This window comes from Lynx canadensis, chromosome A1, assembly GCF_007474595.2.
Source record: "Lynx canadensis isolate LIC74 chromosome A1, mLynCan4.pri.v2, whole genome shotgun sequence".
Taxonomy (NCBI): Eukaryota; Metazoa; Chordata; class Mammalia; order Carnivora; family Felidae; genus Lynx; species Lynx canadensis.
Genome location: NC_044303.2, coordinates 181057615 through 181084262, shown reverse-complemented (window position 1 = coordinate 181084262; position 26648 = coordinate 181057615). Strand labels below are relative to the sequence as shown.

Here is a 26648-nt window from a genome sequence, read left to right as displayed (position 1 = left end):
CAGAAACTTCAAAAGAAGGTCTTACTTCTGATGACAGGGGAATCCTGGAGAGCTATAAACACTGGTCTGTACAGTATCTAGAACAGTCACGTGACACCAGTACAGAGCAGTCTTCAGATCTGTTTGAAGATGTCCTGACCATTTTCAAGCCCATTTAGTTGAAATAGCTTTTATAAGAGCCCTTCCTACCCCAAGAGAGGAAAGCAGACTTATGAAGGGGGAAATAATGGGACTCTGGTGTCAGAAATATCTGGTTCAAATTCTCTTCTACTTACAAGCCAAAGGACTTTGAGCTCAGTGTCTTAACTGTCTGAGCTGTAGTTTTCTTCTCTGTGAAAGGCACTAATAAACTAACCCCACAGGGTAACTGCAAGAAGTAAGTGTACTTAATACAGGTAAAGTTTAGTGCCTGGCAAATTTAGACAATCAATATTCATAAAAGAGTATCTGCTCATGCTATTACTATTATCTTGACAAATGAAGCATTAACCATAGGCATGAGATGATTAAGACCCAGTTCCTGACCTCACAACCAGGCTGCCAAGATACAAACACAAACAGCCAATGATAATGCAAAGCAGAATTAAATCTGTGCTACTGTATAGATGTCTGTTACCTATTCAACAAGCATTTGTACAGTGGCATTATGCTAGATTCTAGGGATACAAGGATGAACAAGACAAATGCCCTTCTCTCAAAGGGGTGTGTATGTGTGTGTAGATGACTTCAAATTTGAAAACCGTGACACAGTGCATAGAAGGGCCTCATGTCATACTGGGCATGAAGAATGAAGGGGATTTGGGTTGGCAGATATGAGCTCAAGGCTAAAGAAATACTATGAACAAAAAAGTCAAAAGGACATGGGAAGCTTGGAGAAGGGTATGGATAGAGAGGCTGAGGAGGACAAATAATCTACTTCCTCACGAAAAGTGAGAAATTGGTAAAATGAGGGTCCCTATCCATCCATCCACATACCTCCATCTATCTTCCATCCATTCACCCATTCAACAAATATTTTCATAATATCTAACATAGACTAAGTACCAGAGATGCAGTGGAGAACAAGATAAAGTCCTTATCCTCAGTAAAATAAGAAAATCAGGATGGATGGATGGATAGATGCAAAGAGACCAACTTTCAGCAAGGAAGCCAGGGTCATCTCACCTGTCCATGCATTATAGAGTAGTAACAGTAAGGACCCCAAGTCCAGGACCCTCCAAGTTCTGGGAAACCCACAGCTCTTGGCCATGAGCCAAGAAGACATCAAACCCAAAAGGTCCTTACCTTCAGGTGACCAGGGGTCACTTGCCCACTCTCAGAAATGGAAGCAGCAACTAGTTGAGCACAGGGCTGCCCTCAGTGTCCCATGCTACAGAAAGATGACCTTAAAGATCAACTTGTGGCCATGTGGTATCTCATTATCAAGTTCCAGAGCCTTTGAAGTTGAGCCCAGCATTCCCCCTACAACTGAAGCAGCTGGTGCCCCTTGAGCACAGGAACTATGGGCAAGCTAGTTCCCTCCTGTTCTCCCCACCACACCTCATTGAGAGGTCCTGCCATGATCTCTCTTCCCCATGGCTCAGCATGACTTTTATCCCCCATTTCACTGCAGTTTCAGATTAAAGGACCTGTCAGGAAAACATACATATACATATACATATCAGGTAAAAATAAGTGCTATGAGATAAAATAGGATAAGGTTTTAGTCAGAGAATGATGGGAAAGTTCTCCTATATTAAAGGTGCTCACAGAGGGCTATCTGAGGAGACAACATTTGAGCAGAGACCTTTATGAAGAGGTGGAAGGAAAGGAAGAGTGTTCAAGACATAGGAAGCAATGAGAATAGGAAGGTAGACCATGCCTATCTTAGCCTTAGGAAAAGAATTCCCTCACCCTCCAGACTGTGCTTCCCAAAGCCCTGGATAACTTAGGGATGAGGCAGCTAGTGTCAAATAAAAAGGAAGCCTTCTCAGAGTGGGCTGAATGGACACTTAGAGCTGCCAAGGCCCAAACAAAATCATCCACAGAGCACAGTCAACCTCACTGACCCCCTCAGCTATTTTCCTGGTTCTTCTGAAAAGGACAAAAAAGAATTATCAGAATTTTCTGAAAAGCAATATGCCTTTCCTCATTCCAGTGCTTCATGGAGACTCAATAAATGGGAATCAAAAAACTAAGTCCAACAAAATTGAATCCAGAAACCATTCAAAAGAGTCTAAAGTAAAAGGTGGCATTAGAGAAGCACGTGTATAGAGCTGATGTGAACAGTCCAAGCTGGGGAAAGGAGGGCTCAGGCAGAGTCATAGCAGGCACAAGCCCACACCTGCTGCCCATTCAAGATGAGCTGCCCCCTGGAGAGAGGATCCCAGCAGAGAACACCAAATCATTCTCTGCTGTTTGAATGTTGGCTAATCTGTAAACCCCATCTAAATTAGTCTTAATTTGCCACTTAGGAGACAAGCAGAGTGGTTGAACTTGCCGCTCACAATTTAAGCAGAAGTAATTAAGATGTAGTCAGGAGGAACACAGAGAACAGAACCTTCTCTCACCAGTGCTCAAAAGAAATCGTTGAATGTTTTGGAAACAGAGCTCTCTGAATGCAAGAGGCAGCTGCTGAGGCTGGGGGGAGGTTCTGCTTCCTCCTGAGAACCAAGTACGAAAGAGGGCAGTGTTGAGTGCCCGTTAGACATCCAGGCTGGAGCAGAGGTGTAGCCATCCAAAGGGGTGAAAGGCCAGAAGTGGTTCTTTTCCCACCCATGGGCTCCTAAGCAGCACCCTTTCCAACAAGTATTTTTTTAAGGTAATATGTTGACAATTAATATATCTGTGATAAACAGGTATTAGGGGAAAGGATCTAAAAAAACATAGTGGGAGGCAGACTCCCTCCCCCAACAACCTGTAGGGCCTCCGTCTTTTCCAGTTTGGACATCACAGAAAGCTCCTCAGTCCCGAACAAATGGGGACCTGTGCCCATCCCCATGTCTGGCCTGTAATTTAGTCCTGTTCATTCCGATGTTAGAACCCTAGGTACACCTCAAGACCCCAGTTTTGGCCTTGCTCCTCACTTCCTGTGTGACTTGGATGAGATCTTCAACTTTCTGAGGCTTTATTTCTTCATCAGCAAAAGGGTGATAATAGCGCCCACCCCATGGGGCTATGAAAAGTAAATGAGTCCTGAAGTGCGAAATGCCTAGCGCAGTGCTAAGGCTAATAAAGGATAGGGATGCATTTGTTATTTACAGGCAGCCACAAACGTAGTGGAGTTCATAGGTGAAGGGTGGAGATGCCACCTTTGCATAATTTTCTAAGGAATGTGGGGAGGGGTCTCCAGATCCACCCTGAAACAGATCCAAACTCTGGCCTGAGTGGCACTGGTTCGGCAAACCTGAAGCCCCAGACAGATGTGAGCTAAGCAAATGTCCTAGGTGTCATCCGCCATGACTTGTATTTTCTTTCCACCCTTTCTTCTCCCTGGCGGGTCTGTGGGCTCACAAACCTCAGGCATCTGTGAGCATGATAGGGTTTTGTGGAGTTTAATTTCCCTAAGTGAAGAGGGAGACGCAACCTCTTTCTCACATTACCCTCTTCTCAGATCTACACTTAACACCTAAGATGCTGTTCTGACAGTGTTTTCAGAGACAGACAGTATGCTCCGTGGCCCCAACATAATCACGTACTCTGAAGAACATGAGAGAAGGACAGTAATGAGCCATTAGGAGCGTCCACCTCGCTGGCTCCTGCCCCAGTGGCTCCCTCTCTACAGACTATTTAGGGAGCCTGTCACCAGATAACACTAATTACTTCAAAAAGGAAGAGGGGTGTTTGTGTGGTGCTGAAAGTGCCTTCTAGCAGAATGGAGGAGATGAGAATGTGAATAAACATTTCAGAATAGGTTTAGACTCCGAAACTAAGCCACGTTAGAAACTTTAAGGAAAGAAAAAGAAGGTAGATGAATTGTGCTATGGGTGTTCATGGGAGTGGCCATTAAAGTTTCCAGTCTCAAAGGCAGGGGGTTCTCAACATCATCTCCTGAGTACTAAGGAGGGATTTCTGCAGTGAAAAGATCAGGATGGGGAGAGTCTTTGAGAGCAAGACCTCTCATGCCTTTCTGGGAATTCCCCACATACCCTATGTGCCCCTGACGAAAGACAGGATGATTTTATATGGTGTACAGATGAGGTATTAAAGAACATGGAAACACAGATGAGGAGAGTTCGCCTCTTTAGTGCTTTTTATTCTTCCAATCCAGTCTAGGAAAGAGTCTCCACCCACTGCTGGTGTGTACTTCACACCTCATTAACACTTCCAATCTCCCCCTTTTAACAGAGAGAGCAGGTCTGAGACTTCCCTCAGGTAACAAAAATCCTTCTCTAATTTAATTGCATGGCTTTGTTTTCTTTAATTTTACAGTTATTCTGTTTGCATCAAGTGAGTCAGCTTTCCCATTTATGATAGTAACATAAAGTTTCTTTTTTTAAATGGACTTAAGTGAGGGCACCTGGGTGGTTCTGTCAGTTAAGCATTCAACTCGATTTCAGCCAAGGTCATGATCCCATGGTTTGCGGATTCAAGCCCTGAATTGGGCTCTGTGCTGACAGCATGGTGCCTGCTTGAGATTCTCTCTCTACCCCTCCCCATTTACCTGCGTGCTGTCAAGTTTGTTTATTTTTGAGGGGGGGAAGAGGGTCATGCATGCACATGATGGGGGAGGGGCAGAGAGAGAAGGGGACAGAAAGAGGATCCAAAGCCAGCTCTGCGCTGACAGAATACCCAATGCAAGCCTCAAACTTGGAAACCGTGAGATCATGACCTGAGCAGAATTTGGATGCTCAACCAACTGAGCCACCCAGGTTCCCCTAAGTTTATTTATTTTGAGGGAAGCCTGGGTGGCTCAGTTAGTTGAGCATCTAACTCTTGATTTTTGACTCAGGTCATGATCTCACAGTTTTATGAGTTTGACCCCCACATCAGGCTCTGTACTGACAGCACAGAACCTACTTGGGATTCTCCCTCACTCTCTGCCCCTCCCCTGCTCATGCTCTGTCTCTCTCAAAATAAATAAACTTGAATGAATAAACAAACATTAGAAAGTAAAAATAAAATGGGCTTAAATGGAACAGGCAGATTTGTTTTTTCAATCAGTAACTAAATACCTGGATATGGCAAAACAATTGCACTGAGTAACCATGAATATCCAAAGTGGGGAAATTTATCCTCCACAGCAGCCAGCACCTACCTTGCACAGAATAGGTGCTCTGTAAATATAGGATCATTGCTGGATTAGAGACAGGCTTCTCTCTGCTTGATGCAAACACACTTCTTAAGGCAACTGCAAATCTGTATTCTTAAATGACTCTTATATGGGCTATCCCTAACAGAGTAGTTACCAAGTTATTGAAGGAACTAGTCTGTGCCCAAGGATGATGGATGGACTGTGGATCCCAGATTCCCTCTCATCAGAAGGTTCTTTTATGCCTATATATTTAGTAGCAAAGCTAACATTAAAACCCTCACAGCAGTCCCAGGGCAGGAAGTCTTCTTAACCTCTTCAGAAGTATGCTCTTAGGTACCATTAGTTCCTCTGTCAAATTTACACTAGTCAGGGCAGCTTTTGCCACATACATTCAGTGTTCTTTCATTCATTCACTCCATGGAAACTTACCGATCACCTATTTTGTGCCAGGCATTATCATAGGACCTGGGAGGGCATCAGTGGATAAAACAAAGCTTTTACCTCCCTTCCCAGAAGGAAATTACATTCTAAGAGAGACAAACAGTAAACAATAAGTACACAAATGATACAGCGTGTTAGAATGTGATTACTTTAGGGACAGAGGGGTGGAGACAAGGAACAGAGTAAGGGACTTGGCATTGCTGGTGGTGGAGAAGGGGGACATATTTTAAATGTGGTGGTTCGGTTTGTCTTATTGAAGAGGCAACATTTGAACAAGACTTAAAAGAGGTCAGAAAGCCAGAAAATACTTTTAGGGAAGTACACTCTGGGCAGAGGAGTTTGTCGATGCAAAGCCCCCAAGATGAGTGCGTGCCTGACATGCTCAAGAAACAGCATCAAGGCTGGAGCTGTGTGAGCAAGGAAGAGAAAGGGAGAACCTGAGGTCCAACAGATAATGAGTGCCCTTATAGACCAGTAGGAAGACTTTGGCTTCTTCACTGAGAAAAAAAAGGGGGTTTCCTGGAGTGTTCTCAGCAGAGGCATGGCATGGTCTACTCCAGGTTTAAAGGCTCGTTCTGGGAGCACCTAGGTGGCTCATTTGGTTGAATGTCCGACTCATGATTTCAGCTCAGGTCATCATCCCAGGGTCATGGGATTGAGCTCCACGTCAGGCTCTGCATTGAGCATGGAGCCTGCTTGGGTTTCTCCCTCTGTCTCCCTCTGCCCCTCTCTCCTGCTTATGCTCTCTCACTTCTCTCTTTCTAAAAAAAAAAAAATAAAATAAAGCCTGGTTCTGTCTTATCTGCTATGCTGGTAAGACATTGTGGGGCAGCAAGATGGAAGCAGGGAGGCCACTTAGAAGTCCAGGTGAGGGATGATGGGCCAAGGTCAAGGTGGTGAAGTGACAAGAAATGGACACAGATTCTGGGTCTGTTTTAAAAGTAAAAGTAGAGGATTTCACCCTTTACTCGGCAATTCAGCAATTTCACACCTAAGTTTGTATATAAGCAAGAGAACTGAAAATGGGTTTTCAAACAAAAATCTGTGAGTAAAACCTACCCAGATATCCATTAACTGATGAATGGATAAAGAAAATGTGGTATATACAAACAATGGAATATTATTAGCCATAAAAAGAAATGAACTATTGGTACATGCTACAACAAGGATGAACCTTGAATACATTAAGTGAAAGAAGCCAGACACAAAAGGTCACATATTGTATGATTGCGTTTATAAGAAATGTCCAGAATAGGCAAATGCACAGAGATAGAAAGCAGTTTGGTGGTGGTCAGGGACTGACGGGAAAGGAGAATGTAGAACGACTGCTAATAGGTATAAGGCTTCTTTTTGAGGTGATGAAAATGTTCTGGAATTAAAGAGTAATGATGGTTGTACAACGTTGTGGATATACTAGAAGCCACTGAACTGTGCACTTTAAAATGATTAAAATGATGAATTTTATGTTATATGAATATTACCTCAATAAAAAAAAAGTAGAGGATTTATCAGTAGATTTAGATGTGGAGAGCAAGGAAAAGAAAGGAGTTAAGGATGGTAGCTGGAAGGATGGAGTGGGGCCATTATCTGGGATGGAAAAGTCTGTGATGGGACAGGTTTGGGGAGGAAGATCAGGGGTTCAGTTTTGGACGAAACTTTGAAATGTAATTAGATATATTACTTTAGAGTTCAAGGAGAGACACAGGATGGAGATATAAATTTTGGAGTCAGCATCAGCATTTAGATGGTGGCTAGGGCCCTAAGGATGGATAAGATCACCATGTTTGTGAGAGTAGATAGAGTGGAGATGTTCAGAGACTGAGTCCAGGGCATTCCAACATTAAAGAGATCAGGAGGGGGAAACTGGGTGGCTCAGTCAGTTAAGCGTTTGACTTCAGCTCGGGTCATGATCTCGCAGTCCATGAGTTCGAGCCCCACATCCAGCTCTCTGACAGCTCAGAGCCTGGACCCTGCTTCAGATTCTGTGTCTCCCTCTCTCTCTGCCCCTCCCCACCTCACACTCTCTCTCTCAAAAACAAATGAACATTAAAAATTTTTTTAAAAAGGAGATCATGAGGCAGATGAGGAGGAACCAAGAAGGGACAAAGAATGGCTACCACAGTAGGAGAAGGACAAGCAAGTGAATGTGTTGGCCAGAAAGTCAAGAAGAAAATGAAAGCAGGAGCATTCAACCTGTCAAATATTTCTGATAAGTCAAATAAGATAAGGACCCAAGATTAACATATGACTTAGCAACATGGAGGTCATTCATTACCTTAACAAGAGTTGGTTTAGTGGAATAGTTGGGGACAAAGTCTGGTTCAAAGGAGAATAGGAAACAAGAAGTGGAGAGAATTATTTTGATCTTGCGAAGTTTTTATCAAGGAGGGTGAAAGAAAAGATGGTAGCAAATGGGAGAATAGGGACAATAAATTTATTTTTATATAATTTTTAATATAAATTTAATATAAATATTTGAGAGAAAGAGAGAGCATGGATGCATAAGGAGGAGAAAGGCAGAAAGAGGAAGAGAGAGAGAATCCCAAGCAGGCTCCATGCTGTCAGGCAGAGCCCAACATGGGGCTCCATCTCACAAACCATGATATCATGACCTGAGCCGAAATCAAGAGTCAGACACTTAACCAACTGAGCCACCAGGTGCCCCAGGAATTTCTTTTAAGGTGGACATTTGGTAGCATTTTTGTATGCTGACAGGGTTGATCCATTGGAAGAGGGAATAATTTGGTGCCATGATGAAGAGAGAGAGAGTTGCTGGAGTGATATCCTTGGGTGGGCAAGAAAAGATGCTACCAACTGCACACACGGAGGGTTGACTTTAACAGCTCATCTAGATTAACAAGAAAAGGGTGGGAAATACGGGTACCGATGCTGGAAGGCCAGTAAATGTGATGAGAGTTTAGGGGAATTCCCCTCTGGCTGCATCAGGGTGTTTTTGTTTTTGTTTTCAGAATAGGAAACAATGTCAGCTGCTCTAGTGAGAAGGGAAAGCAGATGTTGAGGGTGTTAGGGGAGAGGAGAAATGTAACATCACCCAGCAGAATGGGAGATTGACTGATGGAGGAAGGGAATATTGTCAGGCAGCAGGAAAGCACAATTGAGGTTCACGCTCAAGAATTTAAAGGGACACCAGTCAGTGTAGTTAAGTTTGTTTCTCCAGACATATTCAGCTGCACAGGTCCAAATAAGGAATGGGCAAACATGTGGATTTAACCAAAATTGTGATTTTCACCAAGCAAGTGATAAAGTGAGAACGGGACACAGGATCTGGGAATATATGCAAGGAATGATTCTAATGATTGGCTATGGATATGTGCTAGGTAAGGAAAAAGACCAACATGTTGAGGAACAGGGACAAGAAGCTCAGGAGGTTTTGAAGGTCCCAGGGAGGGGGAGAGAGGATCAAGGAGCATGGGTGTCAGGTTACAAAATGAGTAAACTAGAAAGGAGTCCAGGTGGTGGTCAGAGGGTGATGTGCATGATTGAGATAATGGTAGATCAGAATCATTGGTGATGACAGGGTCCAGAGGATGAATATGGGGGTTGGGGGAGGGGGCATCGAAGGAATGAAGAGGCCAGAATGTTGGAAGGATTAATCCTTATATAACGAAGTCACTAAGAACGAATTTAGAAACAGGTGGAGAGAAGGACAGTGGAGCAGGAAATCACCAAGAAATTGCAGGTGAGTGAGTGGCCCAGGGGTCAGTAATGACTGCAACAAGGAGCACTTGTACCTCCAGGCCCAGCAACGGTAGGAGAAGTGGAGAGACATAGGGCATGATGTTGGGGTGCCCATTATAAACAGGGATAAGGAGCATAAAAGGGAGATTCCTGCTGGGCTCCAGGCCGATGCCATGAGTGAGACTTTGAGTGCTCAAGGGATTCATGTCCCAGGCTCTCTGCTGATCACTGTGGAAGGAGACAAGGCAGCCTGAGGGCCTTGGTCTTACTCTGAGAGCCTGAATCAATGGACAGCAGGACCATGGGGCAAGAGATAGAATTCCCAAAACAAGGGACTCAGTCATGACCCTGGCAGGGGAAGGGAAGTCTTACTCTGGGCATGCAAGAGCACTCTCCTGGCCTCTCTCTGAAGAGTAGGTACCTGAAAAAAAGGGTCTCAGGAGCCAGAAGACTTTGGGCCTTCCATATACCTTTGGAACACCCTTTCTATAAAAAGCCAGCCTCGGGGCAGCCTCCTGCCCCTGCCAATGTCTTACATAGTGTTAATCATCACTTATCCATCTAGTTGATCATTGTATGTCCATCTTCCAAACACATTAACTGGCCTATCACAGATGCCTCCTTAAATACTTGCCAAGTGAAGGAGTTCATATTTATTGAGCTATCTATGTCCCAGGCACTGTGACAAGTCCTTTACATGGATTTCTCCTTCAACCTTCACAACAACCCAACAACACTGGTCTAGCTATCATCCCAATTCACATCTGAAGAACCTGAAACTTAGAGAGGGGCAGGAACTTACCCAAGGTCACAAAGTAAGGGGAATCAAACTAGATCTTCAGCCAGCACTGGCCTCCTACATCACCACATGGGGGTTATCAAGTGACCAAGGTTGGAAGAACATCCTTCCTAGGACCCATGTAAAGCAGCTCTGGGTCCAGACCAGGAGACCTTCACAAGCTCTTGCCTCCCTCCCCTGCTGGACTCCACACCCAACCACCCATTTTGTTTTGTTCTCTCCCCAAGATCCTCAACTGCTTTCCATCCATCATGATTCAGAAATCTTTATTTTTGTTTCCACCATAGATGTGAAAAGCTGGCTTGTGATGTTTGGATTTCAGCTTAGCAACATAATTCCTGGCTTCCCAAGAGCCAAAATGTATTTCGTGCCTCCTCCCTATGAATTGTCAGAGAGTCAAGCCAGTGAGAATGGACAGGTAAGCGGAGGTTCCTGCCAAGAATATGAATTATTGTCCTCATTCCCTGTTGCAGACAGAACCGCATGGGAGCCAAGGGCACATCAGTAGGGGAGGAAAACATCAGAGCTGGGTATAAAAAGGTGCCTGAAACATTGTGACTTCCCAGGAAAGCGAATGTCAGGGCTATCACCTGTCTGGTGTAGCAAATATTTCTTCCCAACCTCAATTATGACCTTAATTGTGGTATCATTATCTGTTCAGTATATACCCTTGAGTCACTCCTTGATTAACAATAGCACCGAGAAACCTAGTAGCAACCTACCATCTGCACTTGCCTATAAGATCATAACCCTTTTGGCTTTTATGGGACATAATATAACTGTGGTTTGCAGTTTCTATCCCATTAAAGAACATTTTTATGCCTGACATAAAACCTCAGCGTTTTATGGCCCAAATGTATACAGATTGAGTTTTCAGAACATAATTTGTGCTTGGGTCTTTCAGTGATGACCGAGAGGTGGTCAGTTTCCATTTGGGTGCTGCGGAGACACTGGCACGGTCAGACAGGAGGGTGGGCAACAGTGTTCAGATAACCCCTGTTACAGAACAGTGCCCAGCAACATAAAAGTCTGAAAGGTCTCAGCTGCTCTGAATAATCATCCACACTGTGTAACTAGAGAGAGACAAGGAGGAGCTGGTGGGTAATTGAGAACAACGTCCTCTCAGCTCTGCCCTTCAGGGACCACTCAGTGGATGAATAGCCATCATTTCTCTCATTTATCTAAGTGCTGTTACCTCCCAAACACAGCCTCTTCCATTATCCCAGCCTGTCCCCCAACCACCAATTGAGAGGAGTTGTAATTTGTGAGTAGAGAGCTCAAGGCCAAGGAGATAATGGTGATTTCGTCCCTTTGCAGAACTGGGGCTAGGATCCAAAGCAAATGACTCAAAGCCCAGGGATATTCCCTCTGGCCCACAGTGCCAGAACCTCTTAGTCTGGTGCTTCTGAAACATTAATATGCACACAAACCACCTAGGGTATGCCTCGTTAAGATGTAGCTTCTGACTCAGTAGGCCTGGAGTAAGGCCTGAGATTCTGTTTTTCTAACAAGGCAGGTCCCGGCGATTCTTCTGCTGCTAGCCATGCTTTGAGTAGCAAGGTCTTAACCCAAGGAAGTTAATGAATGCTCAGGGCATTGGCCTCGAAAAAAATCTAGGTCACAGCAGCAGGGTTCATAGCTTCTCAAACAAACACCCTGCCCTACAGGTCAGGATAGTCCTGGGTCTGAAGTGTGCAAGGCAGCTGCCAAACCATCTGAGGGCAGAGTGACTCTCTCTTCTCCAATAATGGAGAGACATGGTAAGTGGGTAGGCCTGGGTATAGATGTCAGCAAGGTGGCAAACCTCTGTACTGTCTTTTTAGTTAGGGTCACAGTTACAAGGCGGACAGGTCACACCATCAGAGCACTGGGAACCAGCCAGCCTCTGCTAGTTTCAAAAGGTAGGACATATTAGCTGGCATCGTTACAGATAGAAGACTAGTTCTTACAGGGAGTCCAAGCATTCCCCTTTCTGAGCCTTTTTTTAATGAGCTTCTTGGCCCATGCAAAGAGCTGCCCAGACCATCATCTCAGCCTTCTGTGTTTTCTTCTGCCCACAGCTCATTACAGGTGTCCAGCAGACAACTGAGAGGCATAATCAGGCCTTCATGGCTCTGGAAGGGCAAGTTATCTCGAAAAAGCTCCATGCCAACATCCGAGAGAAAGCAGGCCACTGGTTTGCCACCACCACACCCATCATCGGCAAAGGCGTCATGTTTGCCATCAAAGAAGGACAAGTGACTACCGGCGTGTCCAGCATTGCCAGCGAGGACAGCCGCAAGGTGGCTTCCGTGCTGAACAATGCCTATTACCTGGACAAGATGCACTACAGCATTGAAGGCAAGGACACCCACTACTTTGTGAAGATTGGCTCGGCCGACGGTGATCTGGTCACACTGGGCACCACCATCGGCCGCAAGGTGCTAGAGAGCGGGGTGAATGTGACCGTGTCGCAGCCCACACTGCTGGTCAACGGCAGGACTCGAAGGTTCACCAACATTGAATTCCAGTACTCCACGCTGCTGCTCAGTATCCGCTACGGCCTCACCCCCGACACCCTGGACGAAGAGAAGGCCCGCGTCCTGGACCAGGCGAGACAGAGGGCCCTGGGCACTGCCTGGGCCAAGGAGCAGCAGAAAGCCAGGGATGGGCGAGAGGGGAGCCGCCTGTGGACTGAGGGCGAGAAGCAGCAGCTCCTGAGCACGGGACGTGTGCAAGGTTATGAGGGGTATTACGTGCTTCCTGTAGAGCAATACCCAGAGCTTGCAGACAGTAGCAGCAACATCCAGTTTTTAAGACAGAATGAGATGGGAAAGAGGTAACAAAATAATCTGCTGCCATTCCCTGTCTGGATGGCTTGGCGGGAGTAACTGTTATCTCCTCTCCTAAGGAGATGAAGACCTAACAGGGGCACTAAGGCCGGGCTGCTTTAGGATACCAAGTGGCAAGGAAGCTCACATTTTTTGAGTTCAAATGCTACTATCCAAGCAAGAAGTCCCACATCCTGAAGTAGACTAAAGCCTGGCTGAAAATTCTGAGGAAAACAAAACAAATGAATGAATGAACAAACACACAAAATGTTTCAAGTTCCCCTAAAATATGACCCACTTGTTCTGGGTCTACACAGGAAAAAAAAAAAAAAAAAAAAAAAAAAGACGCGAAATGTCTAAAAGGAACAAGAGAACAGAAAAACAAAACAAAACACACAAAAAAAAAACAAAAAACAAAAAAACAAAACACGTACACACGACCGAAAAACAAAGACGTGAAGACGAGAAGGCCTCCTATTCTATTACCTCACTCATCCACAGTGAGCGACGCAGACACATCCACCAGGGCCAGCGTCACAGACCAGCTGAGGAAACCGATTCAGACTGCTTGTTGGACAAATACCACAGACGTTTTCGTTTCAACCAGTACAGGTGCATTGAAAACACGACTTTGGGGGTGATTTGTGTGTAGCGACCGGGGAGGGGGGGATACAAGTGAAAGAGTGAGCACTGGAAATACTTTTTAAAGAAAGAAAAAAAAAACTAAAAACACACATACAAAAAGGAAATTACTATCAAAAAATCAAAGCGAGATAATACCGTTCAGCACTTAACTCTCAGGTCCCAACTTAGTCCGGCCTGAGTTAATTTATTTGAGCGCAGAGTGTACAATTTAATTCAAAATGGTGGCTATAATCACTACAGATAAATTTCATACTCTTTTGTCTTTGAAGATTCCATTGTGGACAGTAATACGCAGTTACAGGGTGTAGTCTGTTTAGATTCTGTAGTTCGTGGGTATCAGTTGCAGTAGAGGTGTGGCATTGTGACACTCTTGCTAATGGGCACCACTTCAGATCACCCTGTACATACATAAGCCTCAAGGCACAATCACCGTTTCAGATTTTAAATTATTAGTGTGTTTGTTTGGTCCAGAAACTGAGACAATCACATGACAGTCACCACGAGGAGAGAAAATAAAAAATTAAAAAAAAAAAAAAAAAAACCACAAAAATAAAAAATAAAAAAAAAAGTCTAATAAGAACTTTGGTACAGGAACTTTTTTGTAATATACATGTATGAATTGTTCATCGAGTTTTTATATTAATTTTAATTTGCTGCTAAGCAAAGACTAGGGACAGGCAAAGATAATTTATGGCAAAGTGTTTAAATTGTTTATACATAAATAAAGTCTCTAAAACTCCTGTGGACACTGGTCTTCTGTGGAAATGCTTTGAGGTGAGGAAAATGTAAAGGCTGATGGAGGAAAAGGGAGCTTCCTAGACATACAGGCTGAGCTGGCATTTCAAACTTTGAGAGGAACTTTTGTTAGAAGGCAGCTCAATGCTCCCCAAACTGCTCTGAGTGCTAGAATGATCTCTGCCTACATCTGCAGCCCCCTTTTCTGCATGGATCAGAAGTGAGGAAAGTCTGGGCCTGGGGCTGGATCCATGCATGGGTGGGTCCCTCCAGCCCTCAAGGGACAGTCAGGCTTCTCCCTGATGCCACGTTCTACTTCCAGGAAGTGCTGGCAGGAAGTGAGGGCAAACCCTCTCACCTCACTGGGAGACGTGCATGTATTTGTGTGTGTTTATATTTTCTTCCAGATTAATTTACTCCCATATTTGCACACTTGGGGCAACCCAAATAAGGAGAACACTTATGATTTGGATGAATTTTCTTCCACCAAGGCCACAGAGGAATACCATAATCAATAGCTAATATTTATTGATGCTTACTAATGCCAAGAACAGTGCTAAGTGCTCTGCACACAATATTTTCATTTAATCCTCATCTTTCATTCATTCAGCAACATTATACAGAGAACTTGTCATGTGCCAGGTCCTGTGCTAAGTTCTGGGGATAAAGGAGGTGGGCAGGCATAAACATGGGTCCTCGCCTCTTGAAACTAAGGGCCAAGGATGTAAACAGATGATAGTCAAATCATTACACTAAGCGGTGAAAATGGCAGGGGTATTAAGCGCCAAGAAGGATAGATGTATAAAGCTATGGAAGCACATTACTGGAGAGGTGACCTAGAGTGAGAACATCACAGAAGTTGCTGGGAGCTGAAAGAGTTAACCAGGTGAAGAGACTGAAAAGCATTCCAGACCTAGGGAACACAATATCCAAAGGATCTGTGGTGAGATAGTCTGAACTCAAAAGAGGTTAGCAGGAACCGGAAGATGCACAGAAAAAGAAAAAACCCTTCAGTCTTTCTTTCATTAGAAACAAGAGAGAGTCTTTCATAAACAAGTGCTCTGGACACAGTATGGCTGACGTGGTCATCTGTGTGAGGTGAAGGAGAAGGCTGGCGGCCACTGACCTGATATGAAGGCATTTGGGACTTCAGAAGGAAATGGAAGTGCATTGAGTGGCTGGATTGCAAGGACAAGCTCCTGGTATCATTCATTCTGCAGGTGAGGAAAACTAAAGCCAATTATCCACAGCCAGTAAGTGGTGGAATAAGATTCAAGCCTAGCTGTGGCTGACTTCAAGGCCTCCCCAGGAGGTCTAGGGAGGACACCACCGAGACCCTTCCAGTGCTTCGAGTCACTGCTGCCTTCCCAGTCATCCAGCCAGGCCAGGGGTGGTTTCCCCAGGCAGAAGGAAAGGGAGAGAGAGGCAAGGCTGGCCTGCTTTACACCAGGTTGTCAAGTCTCATGGGCCCTGTTAGCATTATCAGCACAGCAGGCGAGGCTTCAGTAAACCACACAGGGGAACAAACACGTTTCGGACAACTTCCCTCTCAGAAGCATATGTGAACACTTTTGCCAAGTGCCATGAGTTTGCACCATTTCCCTTCAGGAGGGAGGCAGGAATCAGTTCCTCCTATGTGCTTTGGTCCAGCTGCTACCTGCCTTTAATCTGAATGGTGTCAGGGTCACTTGGATATATACTCACAGAGCAGCCTCCAACTGATCATGGGGCCAGCCTGAATCCTGGTTTGTTGGGGGCTACAAAGGTGTTACTCTGTTGTGTCTCCCTGGGTAGAAGCAGCCAGTGGGACAAAACATGACAGTTAATCACAGACAAGAAGCCAGTGGGGAGCTCGTTTAGCCCAGAGCTCCTCTGCCCCAACCAGACTCTTAGGTGGCAGGTAGACCCAAAGGGGTGGCCAAATAGTGTGGCAGACAGGGAATCACAAAATGTCACCAGAAATTCACTAGAACCTGAAACTCTCCTCTTGTATGCCAACCATCTTTGAATTATCTACGAGTTTCCTCCTACACCTAGACCAGTCCAAGCCCTCACAATACACACACATGAATCAGTAACATGGAAGGGGAAGACAGCCTTGGGTAAAAATCCTCTCCTGCCTTTTCTCAGGCTAGAATGGTCCTAGAATGATGGGAGGAAATTCTTGACCTCTCCCAGAGCATTTGTACCTTGATACAGAATTCTGGAAAGGCAGTGCAGGGGATAGAATTGTGCAAAGACGGCCTGCCTGGAAACATGTTCTAACTCCATGACTCCCTAAACATGGGAGCTTGAGATGATTACATTAGAGTAAATAGTAATAGCTGTTGTATAAGAGATATACCCAGCATAAGTTAACACAAAAAAAGTTGAATTCTTACTCATATAGTTATCCACTGTGGGTCAGGGATGGGAATGGCTCTGCTCCATTCAGTCACTCAGGGCCCCAGCCTCCTTTCACCTTGTGGCTCAGTCTTCTAGGTCTTCAGAATCTTCAACATCCTCTCCATTGAGCTGGTTGATGACACAAGACCCAAGACCACGTGTGTAACTATTTTATTTTGAATGGGCCCTACCTGAAAATGAGACATAGCCTCTCCATCCTCATATATCCATGGACCCACCTGCTGCAAGATAGACTAGAAAATGTAGTTTGACTCTGACCTTCAGAAGAGGAGACTGGATATTAGTGAGCCCAAGAAGTCTCTGACATGTAACTCATGTCCAAGAGCCTCTGTTCCCTCACCTGTACGTGAGGATTAGTAAGAACAAGGCTGCCATGATGACTAAATAAGATACTGTATGTATCACTAACGTATGCTAAGTACTCAGGAAATGTTAGTTTTTATTACTTTTAAATCTTTGCTCCAAGCACAGGTTTTCTAAGTGTGAAAATTGAGGAATGAGCCACTCATCACATGGGTGAGATTTTTATGCAGGGGTTGGGAAGATGAAGGAGGACCTTCCCTCAAATTGCACTCCACGTGGCAATTCCCCTCTTCCAGACCTAGGGAACATGAACAGGTACTCTCAGTGTGAAACCCTGGTTCATAGCCTCAAGGGCTCTTCAGAAAGATTGACATTTGCAAGGTCGAAGGTCTCAGCAACATGAAGACAGACTATGTGAGAAAGACACTCATCAATGTTGATATCCATCAATATTCAATCACCGAGCACAATTTTGTCCAGCATGTTAGAAGCTGGGCATACAAAGATAAGTATCTCACGGTCCAAGATCTCATGGTCCAAGGTGTGAGGAGAAACAAGACATCATGGGACACAGTAGGCTCAAGGGCCACATAGAAGTGATGCATAAAAATGTGAATCCCATGGGGTGCCTGGGTGGCTCAGTCGGTTGAACGTCCAACTCTTGATCTCAGCTCTGTTCATGATCCCGGAGTCATGGGATTGAGCCCCGAGTTGGGGCTCTACACTGAGCATGGAGCCTGCTCAAGATTTGTTCATTCTCTTTTCTCTCTCTCTCTCTCTCTCTCTCTCTCTCTCTCTCTCTCCCCTTCAGCTCCTCCCACACACACACTCTCTAAAAGAAAACAAAAATGTGAAGCCTAGAGGAGAGGGCTGCAAGTTCTCTCCACGAGCATTTGTGCTGAGCCTTCACAGGTAAGAGAGTGTCATTTGGAAAAGGTGGAAGAGGGCACTCTGGGCTGAGAGGGAAGTGTGTGTTAGACACAGGAGAGAGAAAAAAAAATATGCAAGTCGACTGGGGAGAAGTCCAGAAAGGCTGGAACAATGGCTATGCATGAGCCCCCTGGCCACATATTACAATCAGCTGGGGGCTTTTGAAACATACCTACGACCTCCAGGTCCCAGGTCAATTAAACCAGAATCTCCAGGGCTGTGGGCACGGGGAGGTATGGAAGCTCCCCATGTGATTTTCATGTGCAGCCTTGCCAGGACTGAGAAGCACCAAGTCAGAGCCCAACAGGTGGCACGGGACTGGGATGAGGAGTGTGGGAGAGATTGAAGCAGGAATGAAAATCAGGCCAGGAAGCTGGACATTCTCCTGCAGGGCTGGAGGGGGCCTACGTGGGGTCCTCCACCCTCCACGATTAGGAAATCCTTCCACAAGCAAAGAAGGGAGTAAAGGGGAGCCAACAAAATAGAGCCTGGGAAATTGTAACAGCCTGAATGTACCAGGCCAGATTGAGAACCTGAACTGGGGCAACTGGGGAGAACAGAAGGAGAGCTCCTCAGAACACCATTAGAGAAGGGAGGACAAGGCTGTGGGACTCCCTGCGTGTTGGGGATAGTGTCTGTACGACACAGAGCATCAAGGGCAGGATCCCAGTGTAGCTCTCCAAGGAAAGCCTCATGTGCACCAACGTCTCTCCTCCCCATCCCACTCCAGTGAAAGTACTCAACACCTCAGGAGAGGGGTTTAAGAAGTCTAAGGCTTACCTTTAGGGAGCCTCTGAGGGGCCCAAGTTGGGACTTTCCAGGACAATTCTGGTTTGCCACACCCAAGTCCCACCTTCCATCCTGAGGCAGCTGGGCAGCCTGAGCCTCCTCTGATGCCCAGAGCTGGCACTATGACTGTGCAGCAGCCCTCCAAAAGCAAGGCGGCACCAGCACTGACTTCTCCTGTTTCCCAAAGCCCCACCTTCCCCAGCGATCACTTCTTCCTGGAAAATGCTGGTCTTGCAGTTTGGCCACTAGATGGCGGTCTTTCCCACAAAATCTTCCTAGAGCTGCGTCTGTCGGCTCCAGACGGGTTTACATGTAAAGTGCTGGGCAGTGGCGGTCACTTAACAAGTGCATATTAAATAGTAAGCCACTGTTCAGGAGAAACATCAGGCCTTTTTTGAATTATGGTCTTTGGAGTCAAAAACAAAAAACAAACGCTGCTTTAAATCCCAACTGTTCTACTTTCTAGCTAAGCCTTGGCTCTTAACCTCTGAAGACTCAGTTTCCTCCCCTGTAAAATTGGTAGAATACTATCTCACAGGATTGTTGCAATAAACACCCAATCTAGTGCCTAGCACATAGGGATGGCTACTGACTGACCACAAATTACTATTATTCTTAGTGAGGACTGAAGGTGGGGCTCCCGCCTTGAAACTAGCTGCACAAACAGTCCCAGTCTTGAAGTCTTGATTTGTGAAGAAGTCAAGGTTCCACTGCTCCCTCCATCTTCCTACCACACAAGCTACATAAAGCAAAAGGGCCTTTCTCTGCTAGCAGGCCCTAACGGTGGGAGGCCTGTGACCCCTCAAGGACAACCTTCCCAGTGGCCATCCTGCCAGAGAGGAACCAGGAATGCCTTGCTTGGGTCCTTATCTGGGTTCTCACCACTTGGCACCCAAACCAGCTCCACAAGCCTTCCCAGGGCTCCAGGGTCCCCAGGCCTGGGCAGAACAGAACAGAACCTCCTCTTGCCTGTCCCCACCTGTCTTTAGTGCTCCATGGGTGTGGCCACCTGTACAAAGCACTCCCCTCATTCTCTCCCCCTCTCCCTTCTCTACACCCTTCCAATGGCTCCCCACCCTGGCTGCCTTCTCCCTCTAAACCAACTCCAGTGACAGTGAAAGTGATCTCCTTACGCTTATACATTCATAAACCCTTTTGCCCACATGGATTGTATTTGAATTTTACTACCACCTGAGAGGCCAGGAGGAGCTTAGAGAGCTGAAGTAACTAACCAGAAGGTACACAACAAAACAGGCCCCTTCCAGGGCGCTGGAAGTTCTGTTCCCAGTCTATTACCATCATGTCCACTCCTGGGCCACCCCTCCACAGCCCTTATCTTAGTGTTAGCTCAGCCAAATACATGCAGATTTCATTCTCACATGCTTCTTTACTTTCCCTCCACCTTTTTAAGGTTTTTTTTTAAGTTTATTTATTTTGAGATAGAAAGAGCACAGGCAGGAAGAAGCAGAGAGAAGAGGGGAGAGAGAATCCGAAGCAGACTCCACGCTGTCAGCAAGGAGCCTGACACAGGGTTCGATCTCACAACCTCATGTAGATTTTATTCCAAGGCGGGGCCCCTGGCCAGAAGCAATCTGTCCAGCTGCCTTTAAGGCAAGCACACGAGCTACGGGAGATGGAGACAATGAACAGTGCTTGGCTCTGCCCCCAGGTGGCATCACTAGATTAATCAGGAGACTAGAGATGATATGTGACAGAACCCCAACTAACTCAAAGCAAAAACTGGGAAGTTCAAAAACATGATGGCTTCAGACATGGCTGGATCCAGACACTCAAAGGATGTCTTTGCTCCCCTTCCAGTTCTGCTTCCCTTGAGATGTGGCTTTATTCCCAGGTGGGCTTTCTCCACATGTGGGAAAGATGATTACTAGCACCCTCTCACCTATGTCCCCATGGTACCCATGGAAAAGGCAGAGAGATTCTCCCTCAAACTCCCAGAGAACTTGGATGGGCCCAAATCCCATCAGGACCATAAAGAAGAGGGAAGGGATGGTTCCCCCAAGGAAGATAACTTCCTGGACAAAAAGCGTTAACTGCTGATAGGATATCTACTGACATCACTCATTTTGTCCATTCTATCAATAAATAGTGCCCAACATAGCTTAGGTGTTCGGTTGAAAAGCCAGGTGCTAGGGATACAAGGATGAATAAAACACAGCTACCCAGGAACTAGTGAGGAACATAAACAATAGCAACACAATGTGGAAGTGCTGGGGAAAGAACTACACAGTGGGTGATGGGGATTTGGAAGAAAGGAAAAGGGCATGTGTATCACTAGTGTCCTGGGAAGATACAGACTGCATCTTAATAGCCAAAAAGGCATCCAGCCCCTCACGGCTTCCTGCCAAGGTTCTTGCCCACCTACCATGGGTCTTTTTCCTTCCCTTGGGAAGACAGGAAACCTCTTATCAACACCAGCCTAGAGAACCTCTCCCTGGGTTGAACTGTGTATAGGGAACTAGATGTCCCTCACTCCCTCCTTTCCTCTTGAATATATGGAGAGCAAGACTACCCCTCAGTGTCAACCATGTAAGGAGAGGTTATTCTGCCCATCGGACCAGCCTCTGCTCTAGTGCAAGTTTCCTCAATCTGGGCATCAGCAACATTTGGAGCCAGGGGTGCTCTGTCATGGGGGCTGGCTTGGTGCAATGTGGGGTATTTAGTGGCATCCTTGCCTTCTACCCACTAGATGCCGGTGGTGGTTCCCTGTCTGTGTGTCCCGAGTGTCCCTGCTGTGACAACCCAAAATGTCTCCAAACACTGCCAAATACCTTATGAGGGCCGGAGGGGGGGTTCACCCTCCATTGAGAATCACTGCTCTAGCTCATTTTTCCCTGACCCCTTCCCTCCCTCATTTCTCCCCAGACCACAGCCTTTGGAAAGAAGCCTCTGCCCTCTGGTTAGGGAGGCTAATTCTCCCTAAGGAGACATCTACCAGGACTTGCCTATGTTCATCCAAGGAACAGCCCCCAAGCCAGGGGTTCTAGAACTAGACTAATAAAGCTCTGCCCTGATTCTCCTTGGCTCACCATCTGGGAGTTCTCAGTAGCTGAGTTCACGAGCCGAGCCATGAGCCCAGAGAGGAGGAGAGAATTGATTGCTCTGCCCCACCCCTCCCAGATCCTCCCTCCACCCCCCAGACCTCCCTGAGAAGCCAGAGGCATAGAGCATTCCTGAGACAGAACAGCTGCGGGCTCTGTCTGCAGCAAGGGGCAGCCTCATGAACGTTACACTGATGACTGTCAGAGCAGTCCAAATGAGAGGACCTTCCCCTGGCACTTGGGGGGAGGTGCTAGGACCTGAGATGACAGGGTCATGTTTTATTTCCTCCCTCCCATCTTGCCCCTCTGCTGGCGGTCACACAGCCCCTGAAATGGAGCATGGATGATGCCCTAAGAACAGAGGGAAGGCAGACAAGCCCTCATCTACCAATGACACGCAGGCCTCACCCCACTGCCTCATGGCCTCAAACCCAGCTTCTCCCTGAGGCTCCACACAGCATGGACTCCTTATACTCAGGAACCACTCACCAGGCTGATACATGGGTCTCCTCCCAGCCTTGTGTTCAGTGACATCACCCTGGTGGCTTGAAATGAGCCATGGTGGGGATATCTACATCATGGAAATCAGTAAATTTCCAGGAGACTGGCGTAGGGTTGGGGTGGTAGGACACAAAAGAGAATAAAAACTTCAAAGAGGCATGGGGAGAAGAAAAGACAGAGGATATCCATGGGTTAAAAGCTTTCTCTATTGTACACCTGAAACTAATCTAACATGGTGTCAACCACAATTTTAAAAAAGCTTTCTCTGTTGACTTCAATGATGTGGGCACTTTGAAACTCAAGGGTCAGTAACTCTGGCCTGGCACCATTATAAAATTAATAATAACTGTGGCAGAAGCAGCCAGAGAACATTTTCTACATTCTTCCAAATTTTAAGGGTGGGTTTAACCAGCTCACAAAGACACTGTTTGGGCCACAGTGCATACCACCCCCTGCAGTGGGCACAGATCCCTTTGTTGGGGACTCAGGCATTTATTCCTCCCTCCCACCCCTTTCCCCCCCCCACCAGCCCCAAGAATGCTGCCTGCAGACACTTCAAAGACCCCCCTCTTGGAAGGGAGCTGTCTGGTAGGTCTGGTAGAAGGGTGGGAGTCATCTAGCACTGGTCTGGTCAATACAGGGGTACAAAGGCAGGCTGCGTGCCTTGGTGAAGGGCTATCCCAGCTCCAGAGCTGGAAAGAGGATTGGCTGAGATCACCCTTGGTGTGCCATCACAGCCTGACTTCCATGCTGCCCAATCCTGGGCCCTCAACTCCTTCCCAGGTGGTCCTGGTGCACTCTTTAAGAAACAGCCTGCACGCAAACCTCTAGCCCAGAGTCTTTCCCAGGGGAACTCAACCCAAGACACCCTCTACCCACCTCTCACCTCTCCGGAGAGGTGCAACACAGCGTGTTTTGCAGGGGGTGCTTTTAAGCAATCTAGGAAGAGGGTGCGGGGAACAGAGAGAGAAGTATCATGAAGTGTGTGTGTGTGTGTGTGTGTGTGTGTGTGTTGCTGTTTGTTTCTCAGGCCAGCATCTCTGTTGAAGGGCACAGCAAGGGGAAAGAGACAAAAGAACATCACCGGTGTGGTGGATTCAGCAACACTAGTGGACCTCTGTGGCAATAGCCACCTGGTCTGTCGGCTCCACAGACATCTGAGAGTGCAGATACACGCTCTCTACCTCCAGGCACACAACACACGCTGTCCCAAAAACACAGCCCACATCCCAGGCCCTGGTTCTCGAGTGCAGATGGGAAGAAGTCAGCCCAACTCATCTTCAGTACAAGAGGCGAAGCTGAAGAATCAGGCTCAGGAACAGCTCCCGGTCACCACCAAAGCCTAGAGTCAGGCACCTGTCACTTATTTGTGCATGACCCTTTGAAGTTCACAAAACACACGCGTTCATTCATTCCTTAGAGGCTCTCTGGACTTACGCACGGTTTGCCAGCTTTCTGGCTCAGAAGCTCCATTTGTGATGCGAGCCCCAGCTCGTGCTTCATCAGACAAGGTACAGATGGAGAGCTTCCCCACCACCTGGAAGAAGGGAGTTCCTGGCCTCCCTGCGGACAGGAGGGCTCTGCCGAACAAACTCCAGGCTGTGGGCTGTGTCCATGTCGGTGGTTCCAGTGGAGACAGAATTTGCCTCCCACCTCCCTCAGGAATCCCCCTGCCCAATCTAGGCACTCACTGATAGCATGCTCGTGACCCTTGACCCTCGTAGGGGCAACTGTGTTACTTATTAACTTGCTAATTGGAAATTAGTTTCTTTTCGGAGGTGCTGGAGCTAAACAAGAAAACCTGTGGAAGGGAGGAGTTTCTTACTCTCTGTGCCCTCGTAATGAGTTATACCACCATTTAGATTAATCTAGAACTTTACCAAGACTCCATGTGCCACTGGACTCTTCTACATTCCCGGGGTGGGGAGTTGCTTACATTACATCGGCTACCCTATAGCCTGCATCTTAATGTCAGGCAGGCCCAGGGCTGAATCCTGGGTTACTTAAATTTTGAGGCTAGAAATGTGGGAAGTGCCAGCTCAGTGCCTGGAACAGGTAAGTGCTCAGTCAGTGGCCACAATTGTCATTATTATCCCTCATTGTTGTCCTCACCCCCACCCCAGAAGTCCCTGGTGACAGAGATGAGACACCTAGGTGGCTTAACTGATGCCCGCTCTCATCCCATCCTCTGGCCCATGGCCATGTCGGAGGGCAAGCCAGTCTCTGAAGGCCTGTCACATTGACTTAAGGGCTGCCAAATGTAGGGGCTTCCTCTTCTGGGCTGGACCTTATGTATGATCCCCATGAAATAGCAACGTAAGACACCAAGTGACTGAGGCCAGGGAAGGGGTTCCACCTGCCCACGGATCCCTGCTGATTCCTTGCAGGTGCAAGTCTTCAGCCTTCCAGGCAATTTCAGTCATTGAACTGGAGCATGGGGTGGACATCGGAGGCTGCATGCCACCTGCAGCTGAGCTCGTAAAGGGACATCCAGAGAGCTGTCCAAGAAGACGGGCCAGAGCGTGTCTCCATCCTTATTTTGGATCAAAGACTGTAACATCACAGTCACATCCAAACCCAGATTTCTTTTCCCTAACTTGGACTATAACTGGGCAAGTGTCTTCCCTATCTTTGTTTGGTTTCCTTTATAAAGGCTTACTGTAAAAATGTTAAGCAATTTGAAACATATTTGGAGCTCAGACCGTTTGGTTTACCAGGAGAGAGATGACTGTTGGCTGGTTTGTGGTTACAAAGCTGCTCACAGCCCAATATCTGAAGTTCATAAATAGGAAGACAATAGATCATCTTAACTCGGTGCACACTTTTAGGCCATCTAGTTGTTGCTGTCACAGTTCAGCCAATATTTTCAGAGGTGTATCCCATGCCAGATGCTGTGCTAAGATAAGAGCTGAATAAAATATACAGTACCTTTGATATTATTCGCCAATTAACATGTTTGTCCATATGTGTTTCTCTCCTCCCTCCCTCTGAAATGCTCAACTAGTCGCCAAATTGTTTGAATATAAGTTGTAGACATCATGGCACTTTGCCCTAAATGCCTCTGCCTTTGTCTAAGAACTAGGGTATCCTACATAACTACAGTAAGTACCATGACCACTTGTGAGACCCTTAACACTGACATCATAGTGTCTAACACACAGTTCCTCTTCGTGTTTACCCAGCTGTCCCAAGGATGCTCTTTGTAGCTTTTTGTTTAAAAAGGTACTCCAGGATACACTTGTGGATCATTGCATTTGGCTTCTTCTTCATGTTTTGACAGATATAGAACTCTGTAAAGAAAGTTAGAGAGCTCTCAAATAAAGACTTTTGAGAAAGAACCTTCCGACTCAAACGAGGAAGAAAAATCTTTCCATAAGGACCCTTGGATGCTGCATGCTTATTCCTCACCACAGATGGGCAAATTATTTCTTAGAGGGGCATATGGACTCATAATTCTTCCAGCAGATTAATGCCATCTGCTCCCGACAAGGAGGAAAAATGGTTTAAAGGTGGCGGCAGGGAATCTTAGGCCCTGATCAGGTATGTCCTCTGACACATGCCCATGTCACTCTGTGCCAGGCCTGCCTTTAGGCACTGGGCATGTGGGAAAAATAAAGTAAACAACCCTATCCTCACAGGGTTTACGGTCCAGTTGGGAGAAAGGAAAAAAAAAAAAACAGAAATAAAGAAATAAAATGATGAGGCTAGAGGGGTGCCTGGGTGGCTCAATCAGTTAAGTGACCAGCTCTTGATTTCAGCTCAGGTCACGATCTCACGGTTCCTGAGTTTGAGCCCCGCATCTGTGGCAGTGTGGAGCCTGCTTGGGATTCTCTCTCTCTCCCTCTCTCTCTCTCTCTCTCTCTCTCTCTGCCCCTCCCATGCTTGCATGCAGGTGCGCTCTCTCTCAAAATAAATAATAAACTTTAAAAAAATTTTTTAATGATAAGGCCAGATCGCTAAAGAATAAAGTAGATGGCGGGACACACAACCCAACCGTGGACAGTGAAGAAAGAAGGCACATCTAAGCTGCAAGCTGAAGGAGAATTCACCAGCTGAAGACAAAGCGGGAGTAGCCTAAACAGGAAAAAGAGCCTGGGTGCATGTCCAGAGCGAGGAGAGAGAGCATGCATAAGGCACATACACAAACTCAGTCACACAGGAGGCACGGAATCAAGACTGGGAGAGCACACCAGGATCAGTCCACACTGGACCCTACAACACGCACGGAGTTGCTGGGACTTTATCCTAAGACCAGTGAAGAGCCATTAAGAGGTTAACACTAAATGTTCTGTCACACT

At 46.5% G+C, this 26648-nt stretch overlaps 1 protein-coding gene across 1 annotated transcript in view; it reads left to right on the top strand.

Moving 5' to 3' along the window:
- Positions 1-13335, top strand: part of TENM2 (teneurin transmembrane protein 2) — a 380391-nt gene extending 367056 nt beyond the window's left edge. The window contains 2 exon segments of the mRNA XM_032593990.1: positions 10460-10590; positions 12233-13335. Of these exon segments, the coding sequence (XP_032449881.1) occupies positions 10460-10590; positions 12233-12994 (893 nt within the window). The 3' untranslated portion in view covers positions 12995-13335.
- The last annotated feature ends 13313 nt before the right edge of the window (positions 13336-26648 follow it).